The sequence below is a fragment of the Phaenicophaeus curvirostris genome, chromosome 18 (genome assembly GCF_032191515.1).
Source record: "Phaenicophaeus curvirostris isolate KB17595 chromosome 18, BPBGC_Pcur_1.0, whole genome shotgun sequence".
In the NCBI taxonomy this organism is placed as follows: domain Eukaryota; kingdom Metazoa; phylum Chordata; class Aves; order Cuculiformes; family Cuculidae; genus Phaenicophaeus; species Phaenicophaeus curvirostris.
Genome location: NC_091409.1, coordinates 7363625 through 7387177, shown reverse-complemented (window position 1 = coordinate 7387177; position 23553 = coordinate 7363625). Strand labels below are relative to the sequence as shown.

At 48.7% G+C, this 23553-nt stretch overlaps 1 protein-coding gene across 5 annotated transcripts in view; it reads left to right on the top strand.

Annotated features, from left to right (window-relative positions):
• Window positions 1–23553, top strand: part of MYT1 (myelin transcription factor 1) — a 66577-nt gene that overhangs the window by 30459 nt on the left and 12565 nt on the right. For 3 of the 5 annotated variants that reach the window (XM_069871675.1, XM_069871679.1, XM_069871674.1), the window contains exons 4-16: window positions 2176–2206; window positions 5799–5861; window positions 6737–6984; window positions 7839–8711; window positions 9325–9459; window positions 11031–11121; window positions 12876–12989; window positions 14449–14663; window positions 17600–17805; window positions 18749–19018; window positions 19753–19907; window positions 22233–22295; window positions 22506–22574. In XM_069871675.1, the coding sequence (XP_069727776.1) occupies window positions 2176–2206; window positions 5799–5861; window positions 6737–6984; window positions 7839–8711; window positions 9325–9459; window positions 11031–11121; window positions 12876–12989; window positions 14449–14663; window positions 17600–17805; window positions 18749–19018; window positions 19753–19907; window positions 22233–22295; window positions 22506–22574 (2533 nt within the window). The remainder of the gene's footprint in view (window positions 1–2175; window positions 2207–5798; window positions 5862–6736; window positions 6985–7838; window positions 8712–9324; window positions 9460–11030; window positions 11122–12875; window positions 12990–14448; window positions 14664–17599; window positions 17806–18748; window positions 19019–19752; window positions 19908–22232; window positions 22296–22505; window positions 22575–23553) is intronic. The other 2 variants (XM_069871678.1, XM_069871677.1) reach the window with 2 other exon arrangements.

The window sequence follows — 23553 nt, the reverse complement described above, 5'->3', positions numbered from 1 at the left end:
CTGCGGAATGTATCTGTGCCCATGGCAGGGGGTTGGGCTAGATAGCCTTCATGGTCCCTTCCAATCCAAACCATTTCATGGTTGTAAGTTACACTTATTGCTCCCCCTGCCTCCAACCCCACTGAAATTTGTCTACAAACCTAGCAAACTCCCAACCACAAACATTTGCAGCTCCCCATAATATTTAACCCTCATTCCCTAAACCCAGGGGAAGAAAAAAAATTCCCTCTGCATGCCTTGCTTTAGAGGAATCACAATCGCTGGAGCTTCAGATCAGCTCCCGGGGCTTTCATCATGCGCACTCTGCCAGCGGCTTTGAAGCTGCACATCTGAGAGCGCCTGGCAGAAGTAGTGCATGCTGGAGAAGTAAATGGGGCTGTCCCCTGGCAGGGATGTGAGGACAAATGAGTTGTTAACGCAAAGCTCGATTGTTACTTATTTTTTTGCTATTGGTCTTGTTTTGGGTGCTTTCTCTCTGGGAGAAGTTGAGGTGTTGTGATACAGGGCATCACCTCGGGTGGTCCTGTGCCCATGTGTGATGGTTACAGTCTGGCCCCTGTGTTCTGGTTCCTTTTTGTGGCCGTAGATATGATAAGTTGCAAAGGTGCCTGGAAGCAAGGGATGAATGGGGCTGGTTGAAATAGTGTGAGGGTTGCAAAGCCTGCAGCTTCACCCACGCAGCTGTGCCGGACCACCTTCCTTTGTCCTGACCCTCTTTGCTCTTCTCAGCATCTTTTTAAAAACAAAGCAAAACCTGGCTGCTGCCAATTGTGCTGAATCGAGCTCGGATATTTGGTTTTCATTGCTTTGCATGTACATAAATGTGCTCGCTCAGGTTGCTAATGAGAGTGCCCTGATTCTATTTATTTTCTCGCACCCTGCCTTCCCCGCACTCGACTCAGGGTTTCTTGATGTGAAAAGGTAATTTATTGCATACACCCTGGGACTTGCCACTGCCTCCAGTTTGTTGAAGCTTGTGAGTCATCCCACGGGGAGCTGGATCCCAGGAAACCCAATTAGCTCAAACAAATTGAGCGAACGTGTTATGGTTTTTAGCATGGGCAACTTTAGACTTGTGTTAGGGGTTCTTTTTTTCCCTCCAGATTATTTGGATTCCTGGATGGATGTAAGGTTTTAGCAGCATGTGATGTTGTTATCTAAGCAGTGGGATGTCCTCTTATTCACAAGTGAGGAATAATGTGTAAAACCCCTACAATCTACTGTTTACCCTAAAAGCCAAGCAGCCCATCCCCTACCATGTGTCTGAGCGTAGGCAGGGGCTCCTACATCAGTTTGGTGTGAGAACGGGAGGAGAAAAAATGTACCCGTGCCTATTGATAGGTAAATATGGCCCCTGCAGCTGAACAGTAGTGAACTGTGCAAAATGTAACTGAGGATTGTATTTATTTAAAGACAAACATGTCCAGAGAAGGCAAGGTTCTGGGGAGACCATAGAGCAGTTTTCAGGACTGAAAAGGTCTTCAGGAAAGCTGGAGAGGGGTTCTTGATTAGACAGGGCAGGGATAGGACAAGGGGAAATAGTTTTCAGCTGAAAGAGGGGAAATTGAGATGAGATCTTAGGGAAAAATGTTTTCCTGTGAGGGCAGGGAGGCCCTGGCCCAGGTTGCCCAGAGCAGTGGTGGCTGCCCCATCCCTGGAGGGGTTCAAGGACAGGTTGGATGGGGCTTGGAGCACCTTGGGGTAGTGGGAAATGTTTCTGTCCATGGCAGGGAGTGTGACTGGATGGGCTTTGAGGTCCTTTCCAACCCAACCCATTCTATGCACATAAAGAAGAAGGCATGAAAAAACTCAGTTTTTACTTAAAGTGTTTGAGTCATATGTGTGTATCAGCATAGCTCCATTGACTTGAAAGTCGTGATGTATTTAGAGAGAGAGGTAGCTGCAAGCATGCACTGACATGCTTGAAATTAAGCACAGGCACGAGGACTGACAAGGCACAATTAGGATTTACCACAGGCGTGCAGGCAGTAAATGATGTCAGGAGAGATTTGCCCTTTCTTTCCCAAACAGGTTGCCCGAGGAGGCAATAGAAACCCAGCAGCAGGCAGGAGCAGGTCCCCCCGAGAAGGGGGATGTCACGGGTGGGCTGGACACCCCTGTTGTGTTTCTGACCTTGTGTTTGTTTCCATTGCTGCATCCTGCCCTTTCGCCCAGTGCCCACGGAGCTCATCGGCCAGGAGGTGAGGTAAGGACCCTGCTCCTCCTCGGTGGTGGGAGGGAGGGGAGGTCCATGCTGGGCAAGCGAGCACTGGCTTGGGCAAAGCCCCACAGCTCCTTACAGGCTTGGGGAGCAAACCTATGGGATTTATAGAGTGGAGGTCTTGTTGGGGGCTTATAGAGGTGGGCACCTTTTTGCGTCCAAGTCCCCAGGGCAGCATTTGACAACACACATCAGAGGAACCATGGGTGTTAAAAGGATGGAAATACAAGCTCTGAATGGGTCCTATTGGACTGAAGACCCTCCAGCCACCCTCTGTCCTGCCCCAGATCTAAACCCCAGCAAAACCCAATGCCCACGTTTTGTGTTGCAGGATCATTGGGGGCCACATCCCACTAACCACGTACTTTACATCCTCTCGTGGCCCCTAAACAGTGTTGTGTCACATCACTTCTTGTGCCAGCTGCTCCTTCTTTGGCCCTACATCCCCTGTTGAGTCACGGAGGTCCTGTTGTCACTCATTTAGCAGCGCTGGCATGCGAACAGCAGAAGCCAAAAGAGCCAGAGCGAGCCTCTACAGCCCTACAGAGCTTCTCATTATAAATAACAGCCTCCCCCACCTCTAAGCTTCCTTTAAACCTTGCACAAGGGCTTACGCAAGAGGTAGGAGTCTTTAACCTGGACAAGCGCTAATAACAGGGGCTGCCTCTCCTAGCAGCCTCTCTTAGAAAGACGCGTGTGTCAAAGAGTAATTGGACCTTGAGCAACCCAATTTCAGAGCATTTCTGCTCCTCCGCTCTCCTATTTCTCTGGAGAGGCAGGCGGAGCGAGCAGCGGGCGTGCCACTTCTCCAACTTTTATTGCTGAACACTTGAGTGGAGGTGGTAATTGGAGCAGGTGACATGTATAAGGGGCAGGACGGAGTGCTCCACAAAGCCATCTCTGCAGCTGTCACCTAATTGCCTGATTAACTGGACGATTAATCGACTAATTGGAAGCAGGGCATCGTCTGCATAACAATAAGAGGCCCTTTTGTCAAGCACACGAAGACTGCAGAGAGGGGGAGAGCAGGTCGGTGTGGTGGCTCATGCAGGGATGCGGAGCAGCTTTAATGGACCTCGAAGCTCCTTTCCCCTTTTGGGACTCCTGCCAAAATACATGAAACCTCCCCAGAAGAGAGTGGGGACCCAGAGCATGCCAAGCATCACCTCTGCACTGGTGCTTTTTAAAGGGATTAAATCGACACACCGAAGCCAGAGGCATCCCAAATTGCCACCTGCTTTGGAAAGCCTCAACATTAAACCACTTGGATCTTTCCTGCTTACTTTTTACTGCAGGATTCATTTCAGCACATCAAAAAATGGGGGGGATATCAGCTTTAATTGATGCAGGAAAGCTTATAAAAGCCTGGAACATCTTCATCAGAGCTGCTCTTGTTTCCCATTGAATAAGGCCTTTTTTTCAGGCCAGTCACTGGTAGCAGAAACACTGCTCTGTCTTTCTGCACGCAGTCACTTAAAGTGTCTGGGGCCGCTCAGGACAGAGTGGCCTCAGTCATGACTGAGGGCAGTTAAAATTAAATAGACTTTCAGATCATCAGCAGAGGGAGCAGCGAATGGGGGGAGATCCTTCTTCCAGTTACAGGTTAGTGGGATGAGATCCTTTAATATATGAGCTCAAGCTTTGGCACGACAGGGGATGCCTTACTGCCAGGCGAGACCTCAGGCACGGAGGGGCTTGGGATGTATTTGCACACTGAAAAGGCTGGGAGCCATCCCCCAAGCGATGGTGTTGGAGGATGCTCAGCATCTCAGGTTGAAATTGGGCCACAAGCAAAGGGGACAACAGGCAGGAGGGAGTTCATCTTGGAGGGGCCAGGAGATGCAGCTTACACCCACGGCCACACATCCATCTCATCTTGAAAGCTGTATCCCTTAGGGGATGTGCTGTCATTTGTCCTTTTAGCTTTAGCTTTGCTAAGCTAAAACAAGCCAGTCTCCCTAAAGGAAGGTTTCCTACTCCCCTGACAATTCAGTAGTCCTTTCCTGTCCCAGTTTTGGGTCGAATTATATTCTTTGAACACAGTGATCTGACTAGTGCAGGGTGTTCTGGGGAGCTGAGCCGTTAATAACCCACTGGTGCACCCAGAGTGGCTGTATCCATTAGCACAGTCAGATCTTCCTTACCCTTAGCTTTCTGCAAGGGCTGAGCTTCCTGCTGAGAGCAGAAATTCTGAGTCCATAAAGCCTGACTTGGCATTTGGTACTATTTAATGTTGTCTCGTGTATTTTACTCCAAGAAAAACAGGCTGGCCAGATCCCCTCTGGGCTGGCAATACCTTCTCCCCTTGCAGTGTCATCAAGAGATTTCATTAGCGCTTCAAACTTCCTGGGCTGAGGGTGATGTGGTGCTAAATGAGGTTATTAATCCTACACGACTCCAGAATTCCTCAGACATCAGGCGGGTCACTTGGGCATCCTCTAATCAATGCCTTAATCTGTTTTTTTTTTTTGCCAGAAAGTGTTTGTTTTAATGCTTCTTATCTGGAGCCCTTGTAGCTCCTGGAGCTAGGACTAATTACCCCTGCAGGGGAGGTGACAGCCCCACCGAGGGATGCAGCAAGCAGGCTGCATCCCGCAGCCCAGGGCAAAGGGAAGAGTGGCTGCAAGCACTGGCCAGAGCTCCCTGCAGCTCTTTAACTCATCATCTGCTGCAGGAACGAATGCAGGGATTTGGGAGAATGGCTTTAAATTTGAAGGGGGAAGATTTATATTAGATATTAGGAAGCAGCTCTTCACAATGAGGGTCAGGAGGCCCTGGCCCAGGTTACCCAGAGCAGTGGTGGCTGCCCCATCCCTGGAGGTGTTCAGGGACAGGTTGGATGGGGCTTGGAGCAACCTAGTCTGGTGGGAGATGTCCCTGCTTATGACAGGGAGGTTGGAACTAGATGATCTTTAAGGTCCCTTCCAACCCAAACCATTCCATGATTCTATGAGCTGGTCAGCTAAATCTCATCTGTTCCCCCCAAAAGAGAGGCTCCATGGTGCTGTTGAGGACTTTTTGCCTGGTGATCACCATCCTGTGTGCTCCTATGTGCTTGTTCTGTATCTTCTCCCTATGTGCTCTCTCTATGTCCTGGATCCATTCTGAAACTGCTTTTTCTTCAACAAGCCACCCGCTTCTTACTGCAAGGAACCCCAGTTTGCTGACAAACCATCAGATGAGTGTAAAGCACATGTTTTTCTCCTGCACCATCAATAAGGCGAGCTGAATAGTGGCCGTGGGGAGGCAGAGAGCAGTAGTTGTCTGCTTTTTAAAAGCTTGCTCTTACACATGCAAATCTTTAATTAAACATACTCATAAAACTATAATGAACCGTTCATCTAATTAAATGGGGTGAGTCATTTCATTAATTTTTAGCAAACTGCAAGGCTGCTCTCCTGCCCTGCTTGCTTGGAATTCAAAGGAACAAGCTGAACCATTTGAGGGAGAATACCTTCCTGTTTGCAGTTATTTTGTTCCTTGCACATAAAGTGACCGTAGTTTACGTACTTCTAATTAAAAATAATTTCTCCAAGTCCTATTGCTGTTCTTGACGGTTGTTTGTTTCCCTTTCAAGCTGTCCAACCCCAGGCTGTAACGGCTCAGGACACATCCGTGGAAAGTATGCAAGACACAGAAGGTGAGGCTGGGTTGGAGGTAGTGGGGGTGGAACAACATGAGCAAGAAGGGCAAAGGCGCTGGGGAAGGGGCTGGAGAACAAGCCTGATGGGAGGAGGCTGGGTGACCTGGGGTTGTTCAGCCTGGAGAAGAGGAGGCTGGGCGGAGACCTCATTGCTGTCTACAGATACCTGAAACAGGTTGTAGTGAGGTGGGTGCTGATCTCTTCTCCCAAGTGACAGGCGATAGAATGAGAGGAAATGGCCTCAAGTTGAACCAGGGGAGGTTCAGATTAGACATCAGGAAAATTTCTTCACCAAAAGGGTTCACAGGCACTGGCAGAGGCTGCCCAGGGAGGTGGTGGAGTCACCATCCCTGGAGGGGTTTAAAATACAGGTAGATGAAGTACTCAGTGATCTGGTTTAGTAGTGGACAGAGAGAAAGAGTAAATGATTGACAGAATAGTGAAAAGTCAGTGTTGGCTACATTTACTCCTTATCAGGGAGTGCAGTGATAGGATGAGTGGAGACAGTTTTCAGCTGAAAGAGGGGAAATTGAGATCTTAGGAAGAAATGTTTTGCTGTGAGGGTGGGGAGGCCCTGGCCCAGGTCACCCAGAGCAGTGGTGGCTGCCCCATCCCTGGAGGTGTTTGAGGCCAGGTTGGATGGGGCTTGGAACAACCAGATCCAGTGGGAAGTGTCCCTGCTTATGGCAGGGGGTGGAACTGGATGGGCTGTGAGATCTCTTCCAACTCAAACCATTCTATGATATTTTGGGGGTGTGGTGGGAGTATTGGTGTATTTGTCCCCCTTGCCATTACCTCACTGGTTCAGGTGGTGTAGCCATGCCTTGCTCACTCGACGATGCCTCCTCTCTGCTCCTTGATCCCATCTGCAGTTTACAAAGCTGCCCGCTAGCAAAGAAGAGGAAACTTCAGGATGCGGAGGCCGAACATCTGGTGTCGAAGAGAAAATCCCATCCGCTCAAGCTGGCCTTGGACGAAGGCTACAATGTCGACAGTGATGGCAGCGAGGAGGCCGAGGTGAAGGAGGAGTCTGGCTCTGATGAGTCAGAGGGGACGCTGGAGGAGGACGAGGCGGAGGCGGTGGAGCAGGAGGAGATCCGCAGCCCTGAGCTGGCAGAAGGTGCTTTATCATTATTGATTGCAGAGCCGTGTTCTGCAGATGAATAAAGGGCAGGGAGTGTTAATAACCAGGAGTTATAGCTCCTCTGAATTATGTACAGGATGGGTCCTGCAGTTATTATATTCGGTGGAAGCGCAACGGCAAAGCTCTGGTTAAGGCAAGAGACACACAGATTGTCTCTGGTGTCTCATAAATGAGAACTTTTCCATCAGGGGTTCTTCCTTGGGGAAAGATCCATGGAAAGCACAGAGGAACCCATCTCACGGCTCAGATGGCGGTGAGGAAGGTGACCAGGGTCTCACTTTGGTGCCTCAAGGGCCTCAGCTGCCTTCTCTGGTGCAGGATCCATCCTCCTGCCTGGATCCGGCCACTCTCCAAGAGGAGGAGCAGGCAAACCAGCTGAGTGTCCAGCCAGGGTTCTGGCACCGTGTTGGATCTGGCTTGGAGCTCCTGGCTTGGGGAGTGAGGGGGCCAGATGGCTACTGCCGGCTGGGGGCCGGGAAGCTCTGTGCTTCCGAGCCTGTGAATGATTCTGTGTTTCCACCTGCCTTTCCCAAATGCAATGAATTAAGCTGCTCCAGGGGTATAACAGCCAGCCTCTGGTTTCTATTAAGTTGAAGTAAGATAGAGAGCCATTTACGAGATTTTATAATTGCTTTCTCCTTTTTTTTCTCCTTTTTTTCCTTTTCCTCCTTTTTTTATTTTCCTTTCCTCCTTTTTTATTATTTTTGTTTTCCTCCCTTTCTTTCTTTTCCTCCTTTTCTTTCTTTTCCTCCTTTTCTTTCTTTTCCTCCTTTTCTTTCTTTTCCTCCTTTTCTTTCTTTTCCTCCTTTTCTTTTTCTTGCTCCCCTTAGAGAGAAGCCCCACAAAATCGACCCATTATGGACAAACCACAGCAACAAGTACGTCTGGGCCCAGCAAGGCCAACTATAGCAGCTATCAAGAAATAATCGCCAACTCTCTCCTCAACCTAGGCCAAATAGCAGAGGAAACTCTCGCCATCGAAGGGCAGCTGCCTGAAGCTGAGTTGCAGGTCTCCAAGCCACCCCCCAATGTTGTGCACCTGGTCCATGAGGATGCAGGAGAGGAGTTAGTGGAGGAAGAGTGTGACAAGGAGATCATCATCCAGACAGAGGATGCAGAGGAGGTCATCGAGGTCACCAGCGAACGCAGCAGTGAGTTGTGTCCGGAGCACCGGGATGATGCGAACTGCGAGGAGTCCTGCAAATTGCAGAAGGCTGAAGCAGAAGAGGAGGATGATGAGGATGATGAGGAAGATGAAGATGATGAGGAAGAGGAGGAGGAGGAAGAAGAAGAGGAGGAAGAAGAGGAAGAAGAGGAGGAGGAGGAAGAGGAGGAGGAGATGGCTCCTGAAGTGATTTGTGAAGAAGCTCCTCACACTTCTCAGGACACCCAGAAAAGCCACTGTGAAGGGCAGTTCAGCCCGAAGCCTGAGTACTCGGTCATCGTGGAGGTCCGGTCGGATGATGACAAAGATGATGATGCCCGCTCCCAGAAATCGGCGGTGACCGATGAGTCAGAGATGTATGACATGATGACAAGGGGGAACCTGGGGCTGCTGGAACAAGCCATCGCACTGAAAGCCGAGCAGGTCAAAATTGTGCGGGAACCCAGCAGGCTCCCAGGAGAGCACGTAAAGCACTTCCAGGTGGATGAGAAACAGAGCAAACCACTAGACAGTATCCGAAAGAGCTACTATGGCAAAGGTACGGGGATGAGCCTTCCTTCCCACCCCAAGCTGAATTTATCTGCTCAGCACCCCATGAAAACTGGGCTGCTAGAGGCGGTTCACAACCCACAGAGGGAATTGAGCCACAAACCCTCAATGCCCAGAGAGATGGGGACTTTCTAGAGGTCAACAGTGAATGCACAAAATGACGGTGTCCTCTGCATCTCAGCAGGGGAATTGCCTGGCTAAATTGCGTGTTGCCCTTGAAAATCTCAGCATGGTCAGTAGGGCTGGTTTAAAATCCAAGTTGGTTTTAAAGCAGTGGGAGGAGTTCGGCCACAGCAACTGAAGGGGCTTGGCAGGGACTGCGAAGTCCCTTTGAGTGCTGAGTAGGGTTGCCTGCTCAGCTGGTGTGGCACCTCCATGTTCCCAGCCAGGCTGACTGCTAAAATTGCTTTCTGATTTTAGTTTTTGAAACTTCCAGGTGTTGCAATTCCACTTAAGTGAAAAAAACTCCAAATGCAAAGTTTTTTCTCTGTTTGACTCGAAAGGTGGCGGGAGGCATCCTTGGCAATTTTTCACTCCTTTCCACCTCTTCCCCTCCAAGTCTGTTAACCTGCTTCCCACCGCCCTTTCCTCGTGTTCCCTAGATCCCTCAAGACCTGAGAAGCGAGAAATCAAATGTCCGACTCCTGGCTGTGATGGGACTGGCCACGTCACAGGACTCTACCCTCACCATCGCAGCCTCTCTGGTTGTCCGCACAAGGACAGGATCCCTCCGGAGAGTGAGTACATGGTGGGATAACAAGGGTTCCTTAAATTACTCTGAAGCCTTATGTCCTAGGGGAAATTTCACACCTGATGGGTAGAGCTGTCTCAAGGCCAATGGGCACTCAAATAGTCCCAGGTGATGTGAATTTTATGACTGAGTTCCTAGCACAAGCCTGATGTTAACCCTCAGGGTATAACAGTTTGTGGAATGGGATGGTGCTCTTCCAAGTTGGTCCAGGATGCTTCTATCCACCAAAGTGGAAACACTACGTAGATTACTGGGAAAGTCCTTCCCTTCTTAAAGATTTTTAGCACCATCCTGTGGAGAATGAGATCCCTTTTCTGAAAATCAGCAAGGTGCTTTAAAACTATGCACACCTCCGGAGATGTGTTAGGCGGTTCCCGTCCTCACATGGAATTTCTTAATGTTTTCCCTACTTGGGATATTATGTTGGGAAGAAGGGGAAAACTATTCTTTCCTGCTCAAAATGCGCCATACAGCAAAGAGGAGGAATCTTTCACAGTGTACAGGATAGCTCTCGAGGTTCATCTGTTCCACAGAAAATATTTATCATCATCGTAACAGACTTTTATTTCTGTATATGCTTAGAAATTTTGTTTCTATCTCTCTACCAATATTCTAAAGAGCTTTTCCTGTGCATATACATAAAAATCAACGTTGTATGTTTATGACAATGACATTCCTCCAGTACAAGGACAGGCTGAGGGAGGTGGGGCTGTTCAGCCTGGAGTAGAGAAGGCTGGTTACAGGGTTGTCCAAAGAAGTTGTGGCTGCCCCATCCCTGGAGGTGTTCAGGGCCAGGTTGGATGGGGCTTTGAGCAACCTTATCCTGTGGGAGGTGTCCCTGCTCAGGGCAGTGGGGTCCGACCAGGTGACCTTCATGGTCCCTTCCAATCCAAACCTTTTTATGATTCTATAGTAGACCCAAAACCCCCCAAACGATAGCCCTTCCTTATCAGTAATTTCAAAGCTTGCAGACCTGCTGGAAACCCAGAACTGCAGGAAACAAGGAGCAAGTGCAGCTGCCTTCACACAAGCTTGAATGCAAGAAGAAATATTCATAAATAACTAACACAAGCTGAGTGCTTTAGAAAAGCTTGCAAATCAAATTATTTTCTTTACATATAAGACCAGTGCTGCAGGAAGCAATAATCCTGAAGATTAAAATACATATTAAAAAAAAAGTCAAACAAAGACTAGTCCTAAGGATAAAGCAGAGCTACAACTTCAATCACTTAAAACTACCTGGAACCGGGAGCCCTGGCTCCAAAACGGTGAGGGCGGGAGGGGCTGGATGGGGGAAACTGGATTGCAATCAGCAAATGAGGAGAAAGCCCAAGCTGTGTGCTGAGATGCTAATCTAGTGCTGACCTGAGCACTGCTGCCTTGTAAATCGTTTTTGTCTATGCAGACAGATTCTAATTACAGCGTTTCACGTTCCCTGATTTCTAGGAAGCCAGAGTACAAGACATGATGATTTTGTCTTTTTTGTTCCTCTCCTCTGATTTTTATCAAGTTGTTTTTGCTTCCCTTTCCCTCTCCTCTTCCCTTCTGGCTCCGAAGTCTTGGCGATGCATGAGAACGTGTTAAAATGCCCCACGCCAGGCTGCACAGGACAGGGTCACGTCAACAGCAACCGCAACACGCACAGGAGGTACCACCTTTGACTACTTCTCTGTAACAGCCAGGGCAAGGATGGCAGCAGTGCAAGCAGCCCAAAAAGCCTTGGCTCTACTCTTGCACTGAGACATGGTGCAACTGCTACCGGTGAAGTAGGGATGACCCTGAGAAAAAGAATAATTGTGGCCACCAGGTCGAGGGAGGTGATGCTTCCCCTCTACTCTGCTCTTGTGAGACCACACCTGGAGTTGTGTCCTGTGCTGGAATCCCACCATAAGAATGATATGGAACTGTTGGAATGGGTCCAGAGGAGGTCATGGAGATGTTCAGAGGGCTGGAGCACCTCTGCTATGAGGACATTGTATTCTAAAGCAAGGTGGGGCAGCAATTTCTGGCTGGGCAATAGAGGAGAGCAATGCTTCAGGCTTGCAGGTAGAACTGTGCAAGAGTAGATGAAAGCTGGGGTTCATGGAAGAGATGTTTGACACCAGGGAAGCCTGGTGAGGCTGACTAGAGGGTGATGTCTGTGTTTGGTGGTGTGGCACTTAGCAGAATTTCTAGGAATTTCCACAATACTTAGGCTGAAATAATTTATGAGCTGGGAATTTGGGTCCTCTTGCTGTAGGACTTCAGCGCCCAAACATGGTCAGGAGGGGACAGGGTTGTACTTTGGGACCTGTAATTATATCCCATGCTCTGCTTTCAGTTAAACTTGAGCACTTTTGCAAACAGGAATGCTATGAGTGGGGAGGATGGTGCACTTAAAAGCTAAAAACCTTCTCAAAAGCCAGATAAGCTTGTGCTACAGGGATGCACTCATGAATTTATGATTCACCATTCGTTGCTCTTGAGCTTAATTGGTGGAGAGTGACAGCTCTGTGAATGTTGATGCCTTTGCAGGCATGAGGTGAGTTTGAGTTGTTACTCGTTCAGCCGTGGAGGAAGCTGGTGGATGCCTTGTCGTGGCTGTAGCTGCAAGAGCAACTCTGCCTGGTTAATTGAGAAGCTCCGTTTGGTACAGGCAGCAGTGAGATTGAGGTGATCCACTGGTGTTAGGGGGTGATGGAGCAAGCTTTGGACACAACGGTTTGGGCTGATACCCAGTGAGATCGGAGCCCTGAGTCTTGAGAGGGGCTGAGATCAGGGTCCCTGTGGCAAAGGTGCCTGTGATGGCTTGGGCTTGTCTGGGAGTGTGTGGGCTCTGCTCATGAGGGGTTTTTACCTTCCCTGAGCATTTGCCGTAAGAGCCAAGCTGTCACAAAGAGGCAGAGCCAGGCTTGTGCGTGGGGTGCGTGCGAGCAAAAGCCATTACAGCCCCCAATCTTCCCCAGGCACGGGCGCACTGACAGCCGTGCACATCAGAAGTGCGAATGTTTCCCCACAAGTGCCCCTCAGAAGGCTCCCTTCAAACAGCCCCTGCGAAAGAGCCAAATAACTACAAATCAAAAATGCCATTTCACTGCTAAAACCACTCAAAGAAACCAGCCCATCCCCTTCTGCCCCTGCTGTGCTCGGCCCTAGGGAGCTGCCTCCTTGATGCAGGCCCTGGGGATGCTCTGGGGCTTCTCCTGGAGAGATTTGGCACTTGATGTTTGGCTGCTTCACTGCTTGCCAGCCAAGACTAAAAGTAAACTAGGATAATGATAAAAAATAAAGCCCTTAAAGGCAAACACTTTCCCCATGAGCTCTGTGCGGCTCTGGGTCCCTGAAATGAAGATTGTCATGCTCATCCCTCACGCTTGGTTTCATTCTCTCTTCTTTCTTCTCTCTCTTTTTTGTCTCCCGCAGTTTATCCGGGTGCCCCATTGCTGCTGCTGAAAAATTAGCCAAATCACATGAAAAGCAACAAACCCAGTCTGGTGATCCTTCAAAGACCAGCTCCAATTCTGACCGGATACTCAGGTAAACGGGACCGTGGAGACCAGCACCACATAACCGCGCTGCCCCAAGCCCTCTCCACGCTGCCCCAAGCCCTCTCCGCGCTGCCTCATTCACAAGAGCAGCCGTCACGGCTCCCTCCGGCTGTATCTTGATACTGCTGAGTCCTCTTATTATGATCATAGGTCTCGCCAAGGTGGGGAGATATTTAATTGATGATCCCAGGGAGGGCATTGAGGACAATGAATTGCTTCTGTAGCATCAATTAATGCTGAGGCTACAGGCCAAAGGGTTCTACCAGTGCAGCAGAAGGCATTTGTGCCGATTGCTCTGCAATGCAAACTGCCAGAGAATGATGGCTATTATATTAGCATTATAAGTAGGGTGGGCGCGGGGAGGGGGAGGAGAAGATTTAGGCTACGTATGAATCACTCGATGGCAGTTTCACCTAAGTCCACCCGCTTTTCTTCCTTAACCCGTGCCGTTCAGGGGAAAGAAACCTGCCACTCACTTCCAACCCAGTCACATTTATTTTGTTACTTTGCCTGTCTCTGTCTTCCCGGGAGAAAGGTCTGTCTCGCATTAAAGACGTCCCTGATAGATGCTGGCTTCTGTAGCTGATGTGATTCATGAGGCTACAGATGGATTGTAATATGGTTAGTTATTTTGCAACGAGAGCAGGATAAAAACCACAGTAGGAGCCCTGAGCAGCACTCCCACAGAGGCATGGGGGCTGAGGGATTTATTTATTTGCTCCCTGGGACGGCTGAGTGCCCCGGTGCTCGGTGCTTTTGGAAAGGCCATTTAGGGCAATTACTTATTTGCAGCAGAGCTTGCACTGGGTGCAGCGCCCTCTGAGCGCATCACGAGGACAGTCCATGCTCCAAGGAGCTCCTGCGCAGAGGGCTCAGTGGTGGAAAGAGGTCACAGGAAGGAGAATAACAATAAGCCATTTATATACAATTTATATGCAAGACAAATTGATTCATGATAGGCAGCCTGGCAGAAGCAGGGGCTTTAAGAGGGACTCTGCAGGCAGAGGAGGGGCCCTGGTGTTTTTGCAATGAATCTCCAGGGGTGAATGGAGCTACACGAAGGTCCTCATGCCTTCGTGTGCCACCTAGTGCCATGGGTCCCATAAGTGAGTGATGCCCAAGTTCACACTGATGTTGGAAGATGCTGCCATGCCACAGCAGCCTACAAGAAAATTGTTTTGGATAAGCTCAACACCTTGGAGTTCTGCTTAAAAAGGGGAAGCGAGGGGAGGAAAAAAAAGGGAAAAAAAATGAAAAAAAGAGTGTAAGAGACCCAAACCAGATGCAGACCTGCTAAGGAGAGCAAAAGGTCTGTTGTTGCCTCCTCGTCCCAAGTAACCCCTTGGGGACAAGGTGCAGCTACGCATCCCCATCTCGTCTGGTCCCTTCCAAACAGCCCTGTCCTTGAGGAAAGGAGAAATGATTGTTGCTTGTTGTTTCATCCTCAGGCCTATGTGCTTTGTGAAGCAACTTGAGATCCCTCAGTATGGAAGCTACCGGCCCAACATGGTCCCAGCAACCCCCCGGGCCAACCTGGCCAAGGAGCTGGAGAAGTACTCCAAGGTCACCTTCGATTATGCAAGTTTTGATGCTCAGGTTTTTGGCAAACGCATGCTTGCCCCAAAGATTCAGACTAGCGAAACCTCACCTAAAGCCTTTAAATGTAAGTTGGGAACAGGGCTGGGCTGGTTTTTGCATTTTCTGCTTTTCTCAGTTTGTTGTGAGGCTCCTGGGATTGTGGCTTTGGGGTGACGGGAGAGTGGGGGCCGAGTCATTGGATCCCTCCTGCTGCTGCAGAGCATGAGGAGAATGGGGATGGGGGAGGCTGAGATGGGTCCTGTGAAGACAGGAGCCTATAACTGCCAGTAAAGCTTTGCTTGAGTGAGAGTCGCTTTGGCTTCAGCTTTGGGAAGAATTGCATTGAGTGGTGGGAACATTAATCTAAGCGATATCTCTAGGTGGGATAAGTTACACAGTTGTTCTCAGCCGGTCCCTGCTGCTTTGCAGTTCATATCTATTGATCTGTCTTTCCTCATCTAGCTAAATGGATTATAGTTTTCTTCTCTTCCATCTTATATATGACCCACTCCACCCATTTGTCTTCTCTGCTGTGCTCTGCTCTTCAGCTCTTCTACTTATTGATCACCTACCTCCTACCTCCCAGCTCTTTCCTATCGTAGCCACCCACCTCTGCTCTGTACCGAGGACCTTACCCTGGTTACAACGCTTTGCAAGGAAAATAAAATGGTTAAATAAACCCTCAGGGGCTGGGCTGTCAGGAGCAGGAGGGAAGATGCATCAGGGAACCAGCCCACTCACACTGATGTTAAACCTCTCCCTTCCCCTTGACACCAAACGTGTACCTGAAGACATCATTTTAAGGAAAAAAATAAAGATTTAGGAGACCGGTTTGCAGAAGTCAGCAGCCTCAAGAGGGCTTTCTGTCTGGCTAATCCCACTTCCACAATCCTGTTTAATCCTGATGCAGCTGCTCTCTAAAAAGTACTCCTACTTGAAAGCATCCCGGTTGTTGCACTACAATGGAAGCGCCCTTTATTACAGTACTAAATCTGTAAAGGATCAGACAATGAAATTGGATGGAGGCCAGAGAGCACAACTGCCACTGTCATCCTGGGTTAGGGCTGATGGAAAAGTAATTTGTTTCCCAGCACAAGTGATTCTCTTGCTGAATAGATTGTGTTATTTGCAATATTAGCAAAGAATTTTCAGGGTAATTGTACTGACAAAAATAATTCCAGTAGGCCCACTAGGATAATCCTTTCTATTTTTTCTCATCACTTATTTTACTAATTTGCTGATTGCGAGTCTATTAGGGTAGAAATACTTATGAAATGGAAAAGCATCACTGAGCCTACGGTGTGAAATTGAAATTGGCATCTCACGATCCTGGATATTGTCGGGCTGGGCTGGCAAATACCCACACCCCACCGCAAAGACGTGCATTAAACTGGACTCGAAAACAAGCATCCGTACACGAGAATAACCATTTGGGCAAACTTCCAATGAGTTAATCAAAGCGACAAGATGAATATGATTGCCAATCATAGCAGGGAAATCTGTTCCTTTCAATGAGAACTTGTTTTAAAGAGATCTTCATCCAGAGGGATTTATATTCCCCTGCATGGGTGTGCAGAACGCCCATTAATGTCAATACACATTATATACGCACCCAACAAGGAAGAAAGCAACCTGGGGAGGATTAGCATTTTATAGTGTCTTATATGATGAGTTTGTAACGGGAATAATGAAATAGCTTTGCTCTGTAGCCACGTGAACTCAGGTTGTCTTGCTGCTTCACCATCATCAGGGGTTTAGAGGGGAAGGTATGTGAAGAATGGTTAAAATACTTGGTCTTTTCAGCCTGGAGAAGAGGAGACTGAGGGAAGACTTCATTGCAGTTTACTGATTCCTCACAAGGAGGAGCAGAAGCTGAGCTCTTCTCTCTGGACCAGAGAGAATGGCAGGAAGATGCACCAGGGGAGGGTTAGGTTGGACATTAGGAGAAGGTTCCTCTCCCAGAGGGTGGTGGAGCCCTGAACAGCTCGCAGGGAAGCAGTCACAGTGCCAAGCCTGACAATATTCCAGAATCCTTTGGCCAATGCCCTCAGCCACATGGTGTGAATGTTGGGGTTGTCCTGTGCAGGGACAGGAGTTGGACTTGATGATCTTTGTGGGTCCTTTCCAACTCAGGACATTCTATAACTCTATGATCATTGGCTTATATGATCATTGACTCATATGAGTCTCCCTTCAGTGGATTCCCTCCCCCCCAAAAAAAGGGCATAGTGAAACAAAATCAAATTTTCCAGATTTTGGTAGTTGATTCTGAATCCAGTCCTGCCGTTGTCCAAAATCAGATGATCCCCAGTTTGCCCCCACTGAAACTACTGATTTCAGAGGGCCTCTGTGTGGCTCAGGGCCCTCCTCAACAGGACCAGGTTCAAGATTAGGGCAAACATAAAGAGAAATTGCATGCCCAGGACTGCACTGTGGTGGGCCAAGAGGTACAGGAACAGTGCAGAGTCGTGGCTGTGTAATAAATCCTAGTATTCAGGCATATTCACGTGATATGTCTGCTGTCAGAAAATCCATAATTCACTGATGTCACCATCAGAAGCTCGTATTTCATGGCCATGGTTTTGCTATTAATGTAATTTTTTGAATTGTAAGATTTCAAACATGCTACAAGAAATCTCCCTGTAAGTCAGCTCTGCAGATAAGTTATGAACATAGATAGGACAATAAAAAAAGACCCAGGAAGCTTCTCTAGGCTTTCTCCTTTAACTGCTTCTACCCAGGAGTAGCTTTAATGAAGAAAAACACTCATGTTTTGGGGACTTAGTAGCAGAGTCAGTTAATAAATCAGTTAATAAATAAAGCTTTCCTATCAAGAGACCAGTGCATAAGTTGCAGCCAGTACTGGTCCCATTGCACATCCCAGGCAACAAAACAACTATGGGTTGGCGATAACCACAGGAACTGCTAACGCTTTAGCTGTGTCTAACTGACTTAACCTCTTACCGCTGCCCATGTGGATTATACATCAGCCTTGTGTTGTTCCTTCTCTTTTTATTCCAGCCAAACCTTTTCCAAAGGCCTCTTCCCCCAGCCACAGCCCCTCCAGCAGTTACGTGAAGAGCACTTCATCTTCCTCCACAGGCTTCGACTACTCCCACGATGCCGAGGCTGCGCACATGGCTGCCACTGCCATCCTCAACCTCTCCACCCGCTGCTGGGAAATGCCGGAGAATCTCAGCACGAAGCAGCAAGAGACTCCCAGCAAGGTGAGCCAATCGTGCCTGGGGACCACTACACCATCACTCAGGGGAGTGAGTTAAATCTAGAAGTTTGAGATGGGAGCAATACCTTTTCTGTATCAAAAGAAATGTAACCAGCAGGGCGAGGGAGGGGATTCAGCCCCTCTGCTCTGCTCTCCTGAGCCCCCACCTGGAGCCCTGCATCCTGCTCTGGGGTCCTCAGCACAGGAAGGACATGGAAATGTTGGAGCTAGTCCAGAGGAGGCCACAGAGATGATCCGAGGGCTGGAGCACCTCCCGTACAAGGACAGGTTGAGAGAGTTTGTTGTTCAGCCTGGAGAAGAGAAGGCTGCAGTGAGAACTTAGAGCAACTTCCAGCAGTGAATGTGGCTCCAGGAAAGCTGGGGAGGGGCTCTTGATCAGGGAGGGCAGGGAGAGGATGAGGGGCAACAGTTTCCAGCTGAAAGAGGGGAGATGGAGATGAGATTTTAAGAGATGTTTTGCTGTGAGAGTGGTGAGGCACTGGCCCAGGTTGATTTTCCCAAGCAGACTTTCAGGGCTGGTCTCAGTTGCTCACTGGTCTGTACCTGATGCCATTTGAGGTTCCCCAGGTGCATCCCAGCTGACCTCCAGCTATTTTTCAGAGGAACACAGGTTTTCCAGAAGTCCCGTGTTGCACCCCCAGCCTTAGGAAGATGTCTTGGGTGCCATGGGGCATCTTAAATGGCACTAGATGCCTGTGTTCAAACAACTGAGTCAAAACCTCACATTGCTGGTAGTAGAGGAGTGCATTTGCATGGCATAGCTGAAAATATTTATGAAAGAACATCCCTTCCATTCAGTTCGTTCTAATGGTTTGTGGAGAGGGCTGGACATGAATAACTTGTTCTGCAGCACTGCAAATAGGGGCAAGATCCCTACAGGGAATTGCTGGCGGCTGCTAATGTTGGGCATGTTTCCAACCTTTCAGTCCATGGACATTGAGGTGGATGAAAACGGGACTCTGGACTTGAGTATGAACAAGCACCGCAAACGGGAGAGCACGCTCCCCAACAGCAGCAGCTGCAGCAGTAGTCCCAGCATGAAGTCCCCAGATGTGTCCCAGCGCCAAAACAGCACCAGTGCCACGAGCAGCACCATGACCTCCCCCCAGTCCAGCCAGACCTCCCGACAGGATGAATGGGACGGGCCTATTGACTACACGAAACCAAACCGTCAGCGGGAGGAGGAGCCAGAAGAGGTGAGTGTTGACTCTTGATGCTTAAATAACACTTCATGACGGACTGAATGCCGTATTTGCTTGCACAGCTGCCTTATTTTCCCCCAGAATCCCTAGTTTGTCCTTTGGAGCCTAGGAGAGAGGTGTTACTAGCTTCAACTGTGATATCACACGTCAGCTCTGAGCAACCAGGCAGAAGGGAGACGCTTTTGGATCTGTTGGGGTGTTCTTGCCAAGGGAGAGTCCACTTTGCACTGTCCTGGGTCTGCAGTGCTTTCTTCTTTGTAAATCCCTTTGTCTCCTTTGCCCCAGTGGTGCTCCTGGAGACGTTCCTCAGGATGACTTATATCTGCCATTAGCAGGTATGGCCCTGTGTGCCATGTAACATTAACCCTTGCAGGTGTGGGAGCCCAACTGTTACCTCCTGGCTGGGATGAGCATCCCGGCCCTGGAAGCAGCACCCTGCCACTCTGCCTGTGTTGCTAAGGATGAGTGTGAGGAGATTGCTCTGATCTTCATCCCTTTAAGACCTTGGAAAAGCCAGGTGTAAATCATTGTATGGACATGTTTTACGCATTTTTCCCATAAAAAGGGGAAATTGGAAGCTGTTTGATCTCTGATTTGGGAGCTTCAAGCAAAGGGCTCAGGCGTGTGTGCAATGTGCAGAAACTGGGATGAACCTGGGATCCCTTCCCATCACAGCCCAACTTCAATGACCATCACTACAACCACTTTTCATGTCTGTTTTCTTGCAGTCAGAGCCCGCTGCCCACTCTTTTGCCTCCTCAGAAGCTGATGAGCAAGAAGTGTCGGAAGAAAACTTTGAAGAGCGAAAATACCCGGGGGAAGTTACTTTAACCAACTTCAAGCTTAAATTCCTCTCCAAGGACATCAAGAAAGAGCTGCTCACGTAAGTCCTGCCTTCTTGTCTCTCCCTCCATGACGTATAAAATGCATACACAGCTCATAGGAGACAAAATCTGTTTGCAAATACGTTTTAAATATCAGAAGTGCAGTTCACTTTCTTACTGTGATTGGTCTCTTCTCATCTAAGTGGTTCAGAGGCAAGCTCAAAGAGAAAACCTATGCTCGTACAACAGCTCAATGAGGGATGTGGTCTTGAAACTCTGTACTGGTGAAGGGATCTTTCTGGGGAGCTCAGTGCTCTCGGGATTCACAGATGTGGAAATCTCCTTTCAGGGTGTTTTCCATGGTGTTTTCCTGCAAGAGAGTTTCTGGCACAGCGATGGAGCTTGTCTAGTCACCTGTTCCCTCATTTTGGGACACAGGAGCCGAAAGTGCCCAAGGGATCTTAGTAGCTTCTTGGTGGGGGTGTTGAACTGCAAGGTGCCTCGTTAGGAAGGCAGGACTCATTGGCTGCTTAACATAGAACAATGAGTCCCATCACCATGATATTCCAGGGCCACAAAATGTTAACCAGGACTGCAGCAAGATCACATCTTAATTGGAGAGAGATCTCAGTCCAGCTCACATCTACACATGCATGGCACTGGGTAGATGGAAATAGAGATTCAGATCTAATCTATTAGGTGGAGTATTGCTCTGCGTCCACGCTGATCCCTCAAAACAATGGTTAGTTTTTGGAGTCTGACCCAAACGCTGCAGCTTGGATCTGGCTCTGCTCTGATGGCAGGTTGGTATCAGTCTGGAGGTTGTGGTGAGGAGGTTTCCTCTCCCAGGCATCCAGCAGATCTCCTGTGCTTGGCTTCTTACTGTGCATCTGACCTCCTTCTATGTTAAACAGGGAAGAGTCGGCAGGCATCGTTTTGCTGACCTGATACAGCATAGCTCATTATTTGGCTATGCAAACAGGAGGCAGAGGGAGTGGACAGGCAGGGAGGAAATCTGTAGGGGCAGAGCAGCAGCAGTAGCTTCCCTAAATGAGCAAAGCACAGACCAGCTGCCTTATACAAATCTCTAAAGGCTTTTTTTAAAGCCCAGCAATGATGCGAATAGCAATTGCTGAGGTACAGCCCTGAAGTCCTCCTGCACTGTAATTGTATTATGAGGGTAGAGAAATTTCCTAAATGGAAACAGCCCTGGAATAAATGCATGGAGCTGCAGGCAGCCCCGAGCCTTCTCTCCCCATTCAGCAGCCTTGCTCCTTTCTGGCCCAAGGGCTGCAATGAATTAGCTGTAGTTAACTCAGGAGTAGACTTGCCCTCCGTGTCAGATGCTCTGTCTTGGTGCAGTTCTTGGGTCCCCTCCAGGCACTGATGGCAGTGGCTGTGAAGGAAGATGTTCCACACCTCCCTCTCCTTGCTACCCTGCTGTCAGCACACGAGTGGGTACCACGTAGCTGTACATCTTCTGCTTGAACCTCTTCAAATCAGTGCTGGCTCTACGACTCATGGTGTTTGGATGTTGTGGCTGTGAAAGGACTTGAGGGTGGACAGGGAACAGCTGCATCCCCCAAACTCAACCTATCAGGCCAAACTGTCCCAGGATATCCCTGCTCTCACGTGCAGCCCTGGACTCGGGCAGGCAGGGCACGACTGTGCCAGAGCTTCACTGCTTGTGCACAAACTGTTTCTTGTCCCTGGACACGGAGAAGGGGCAGCGCCTTCGCCCATCGATGGTGCATTCACAGTGGAGGCAGCAGAGAGTGATGGGTGGGAAACGCAGCCTGGCGAAGGCAGCGGGTGGGATGTGGCATCTTCTGCCTGTCCTCAATTTAGAAACCCCCAGGCACATGAGTCAAAGGTTACTTTTATTCCCTCTCTGGGGTTTTCAAGCTTTTATTTGCAGCTATAAAGGCTGGGAAAAAAATCATTTCAGAAAGCTAAAATCTGATGCTTTCGGGGAATAAGCTGATTCCCGCAGCCAGAGCTTCAGGACTGCAAAAATCATCTGACTTGGCAGCACCAAGGCAGTGGTGTTCACGCCTGTTGGTTAATGCCACCCAGCAGGCTGCTTTAAGTCTTCCACTTCCCCCCATCAAACCAAGGAACTAAGCATTTTGAACACATTTGCCACAATTTTTTTTTCCATTTTTTTCAGAATTCTGGGGATCTTTGGGGAACAAAACAGGGAGGAAAGGGAGCCCAAAGGGAAACAGCTCATTTATTTTGCATGTGGGGTCTGGCACCAGGGCCAGGCTGAGCCCCGCTGCAGACAGACCTCGCAGGGGCTCAGCTGGCTTTGCAGATCCCGGGTGCTCGGGTGAATCCTTTGCTTTCCAGCACTTACACTCCTTGTTGTTGTTATTGCCCAGTTGCCCAACTCCAGGCTGTGATGGCAGTGGACACATAACGGGAAACTATGCCTCTCACCGCAGGTGGGTTGACCTTTTTTTCATCGTTTGGACTCTAAAGGCAACTTTTTTTTTTTCTTTTAGTATATTTATTGACCATACGGATAGTTTGGTTCTATTTCCTTCCCACCTTCTGTTGCCCCTCTCCCTCCCCACCCCCAGCCCCTTTTTCTTTTCCTTTTTTTCCTTTTTTTTTTTTTTGCTTATCCAGGTATTCCATCTCTTCTCTTTCAGCCTTTCTGGTTGTCCTCTTGCTGACAAGAGCCTCAGAAACCTCATGGCTGCCCACTCTGCTGACCTCAAGTATGTTTGCGCTCAACTTGGAAGTCTTTTTTTTTCCTTTTTTTCCACTTTTTTTCCTCCTATCTTCCCCCTCCTTGCCCTCCCTCTCCTTTCGCTCTGCTTTTGCTTTTCCATCCCCCCGCTCTCCTTTCAAAGAGCTGATCAAAATCTGCCTGCAAGGAGTTCTGGAGGAACCCAGCCTCCAGCTGATGTGCGTGCAGGTGCCAGGAAAAATGTTTAACTGTCTGCTCCTTATCACAGAGGTGGAAAAAGTAGCTGGATTAGTTTATATTAATAGAATATGCCAGCGGAGGGAAAGGACTCACATGATTAGCACTAAGTACACTTAATCATGCATTATAGACAATATACATTTTGAAGGAACCTCTTAAGAGAGCTTTGCTGAACTGGTGTTTCTCCAACAGCCTTAAAGAATAGCCCAGTGATCAGGCAATTAGCATTAAAGATATTAAAAGCTCTCAGGAACAGTGCCTGTTTCCAGTAAGGGCCTGAACAAAAAGCAAACAGGGTCATCCCTGAGACTGAGCATCACTCCAAGCGTTGCTGTGCAGAGTCCCCTGCTCCCCTCGGGCATCTGATGTCAGAGCTTTTTATAAAAGTGTGATACAAACCAGGAGATTTCTGGTGAAAACAAAGCTTTTTAATGTCATTTCCCAAAGTACGGCTTTTTTTTTTTTCTACTCTCCTGGTGGGGATGGGAGCAGAGGAGGGAGGAAGGGAAGAGGATTTGCAGATATGACAGGGACCGCAATCAGAGCTTTTCATAACTTCAGATAAGGCCATGTCAGTGTTTCTATTATAAATTCCATTTCAGGGGTTAATATCCCTGATATATAAAAAAAAAAATAGCTCTAGGCTGGAACATGCAATAAAAGGTCTCTGTCGGTACGATTTGTCTCCAGATAATTAAAAATAAAAATCAAATCACTCCTCTCCCCTCTTTAAAAGTCTTGAAAGGCAAAAGGAGTTCGGTGTTAGT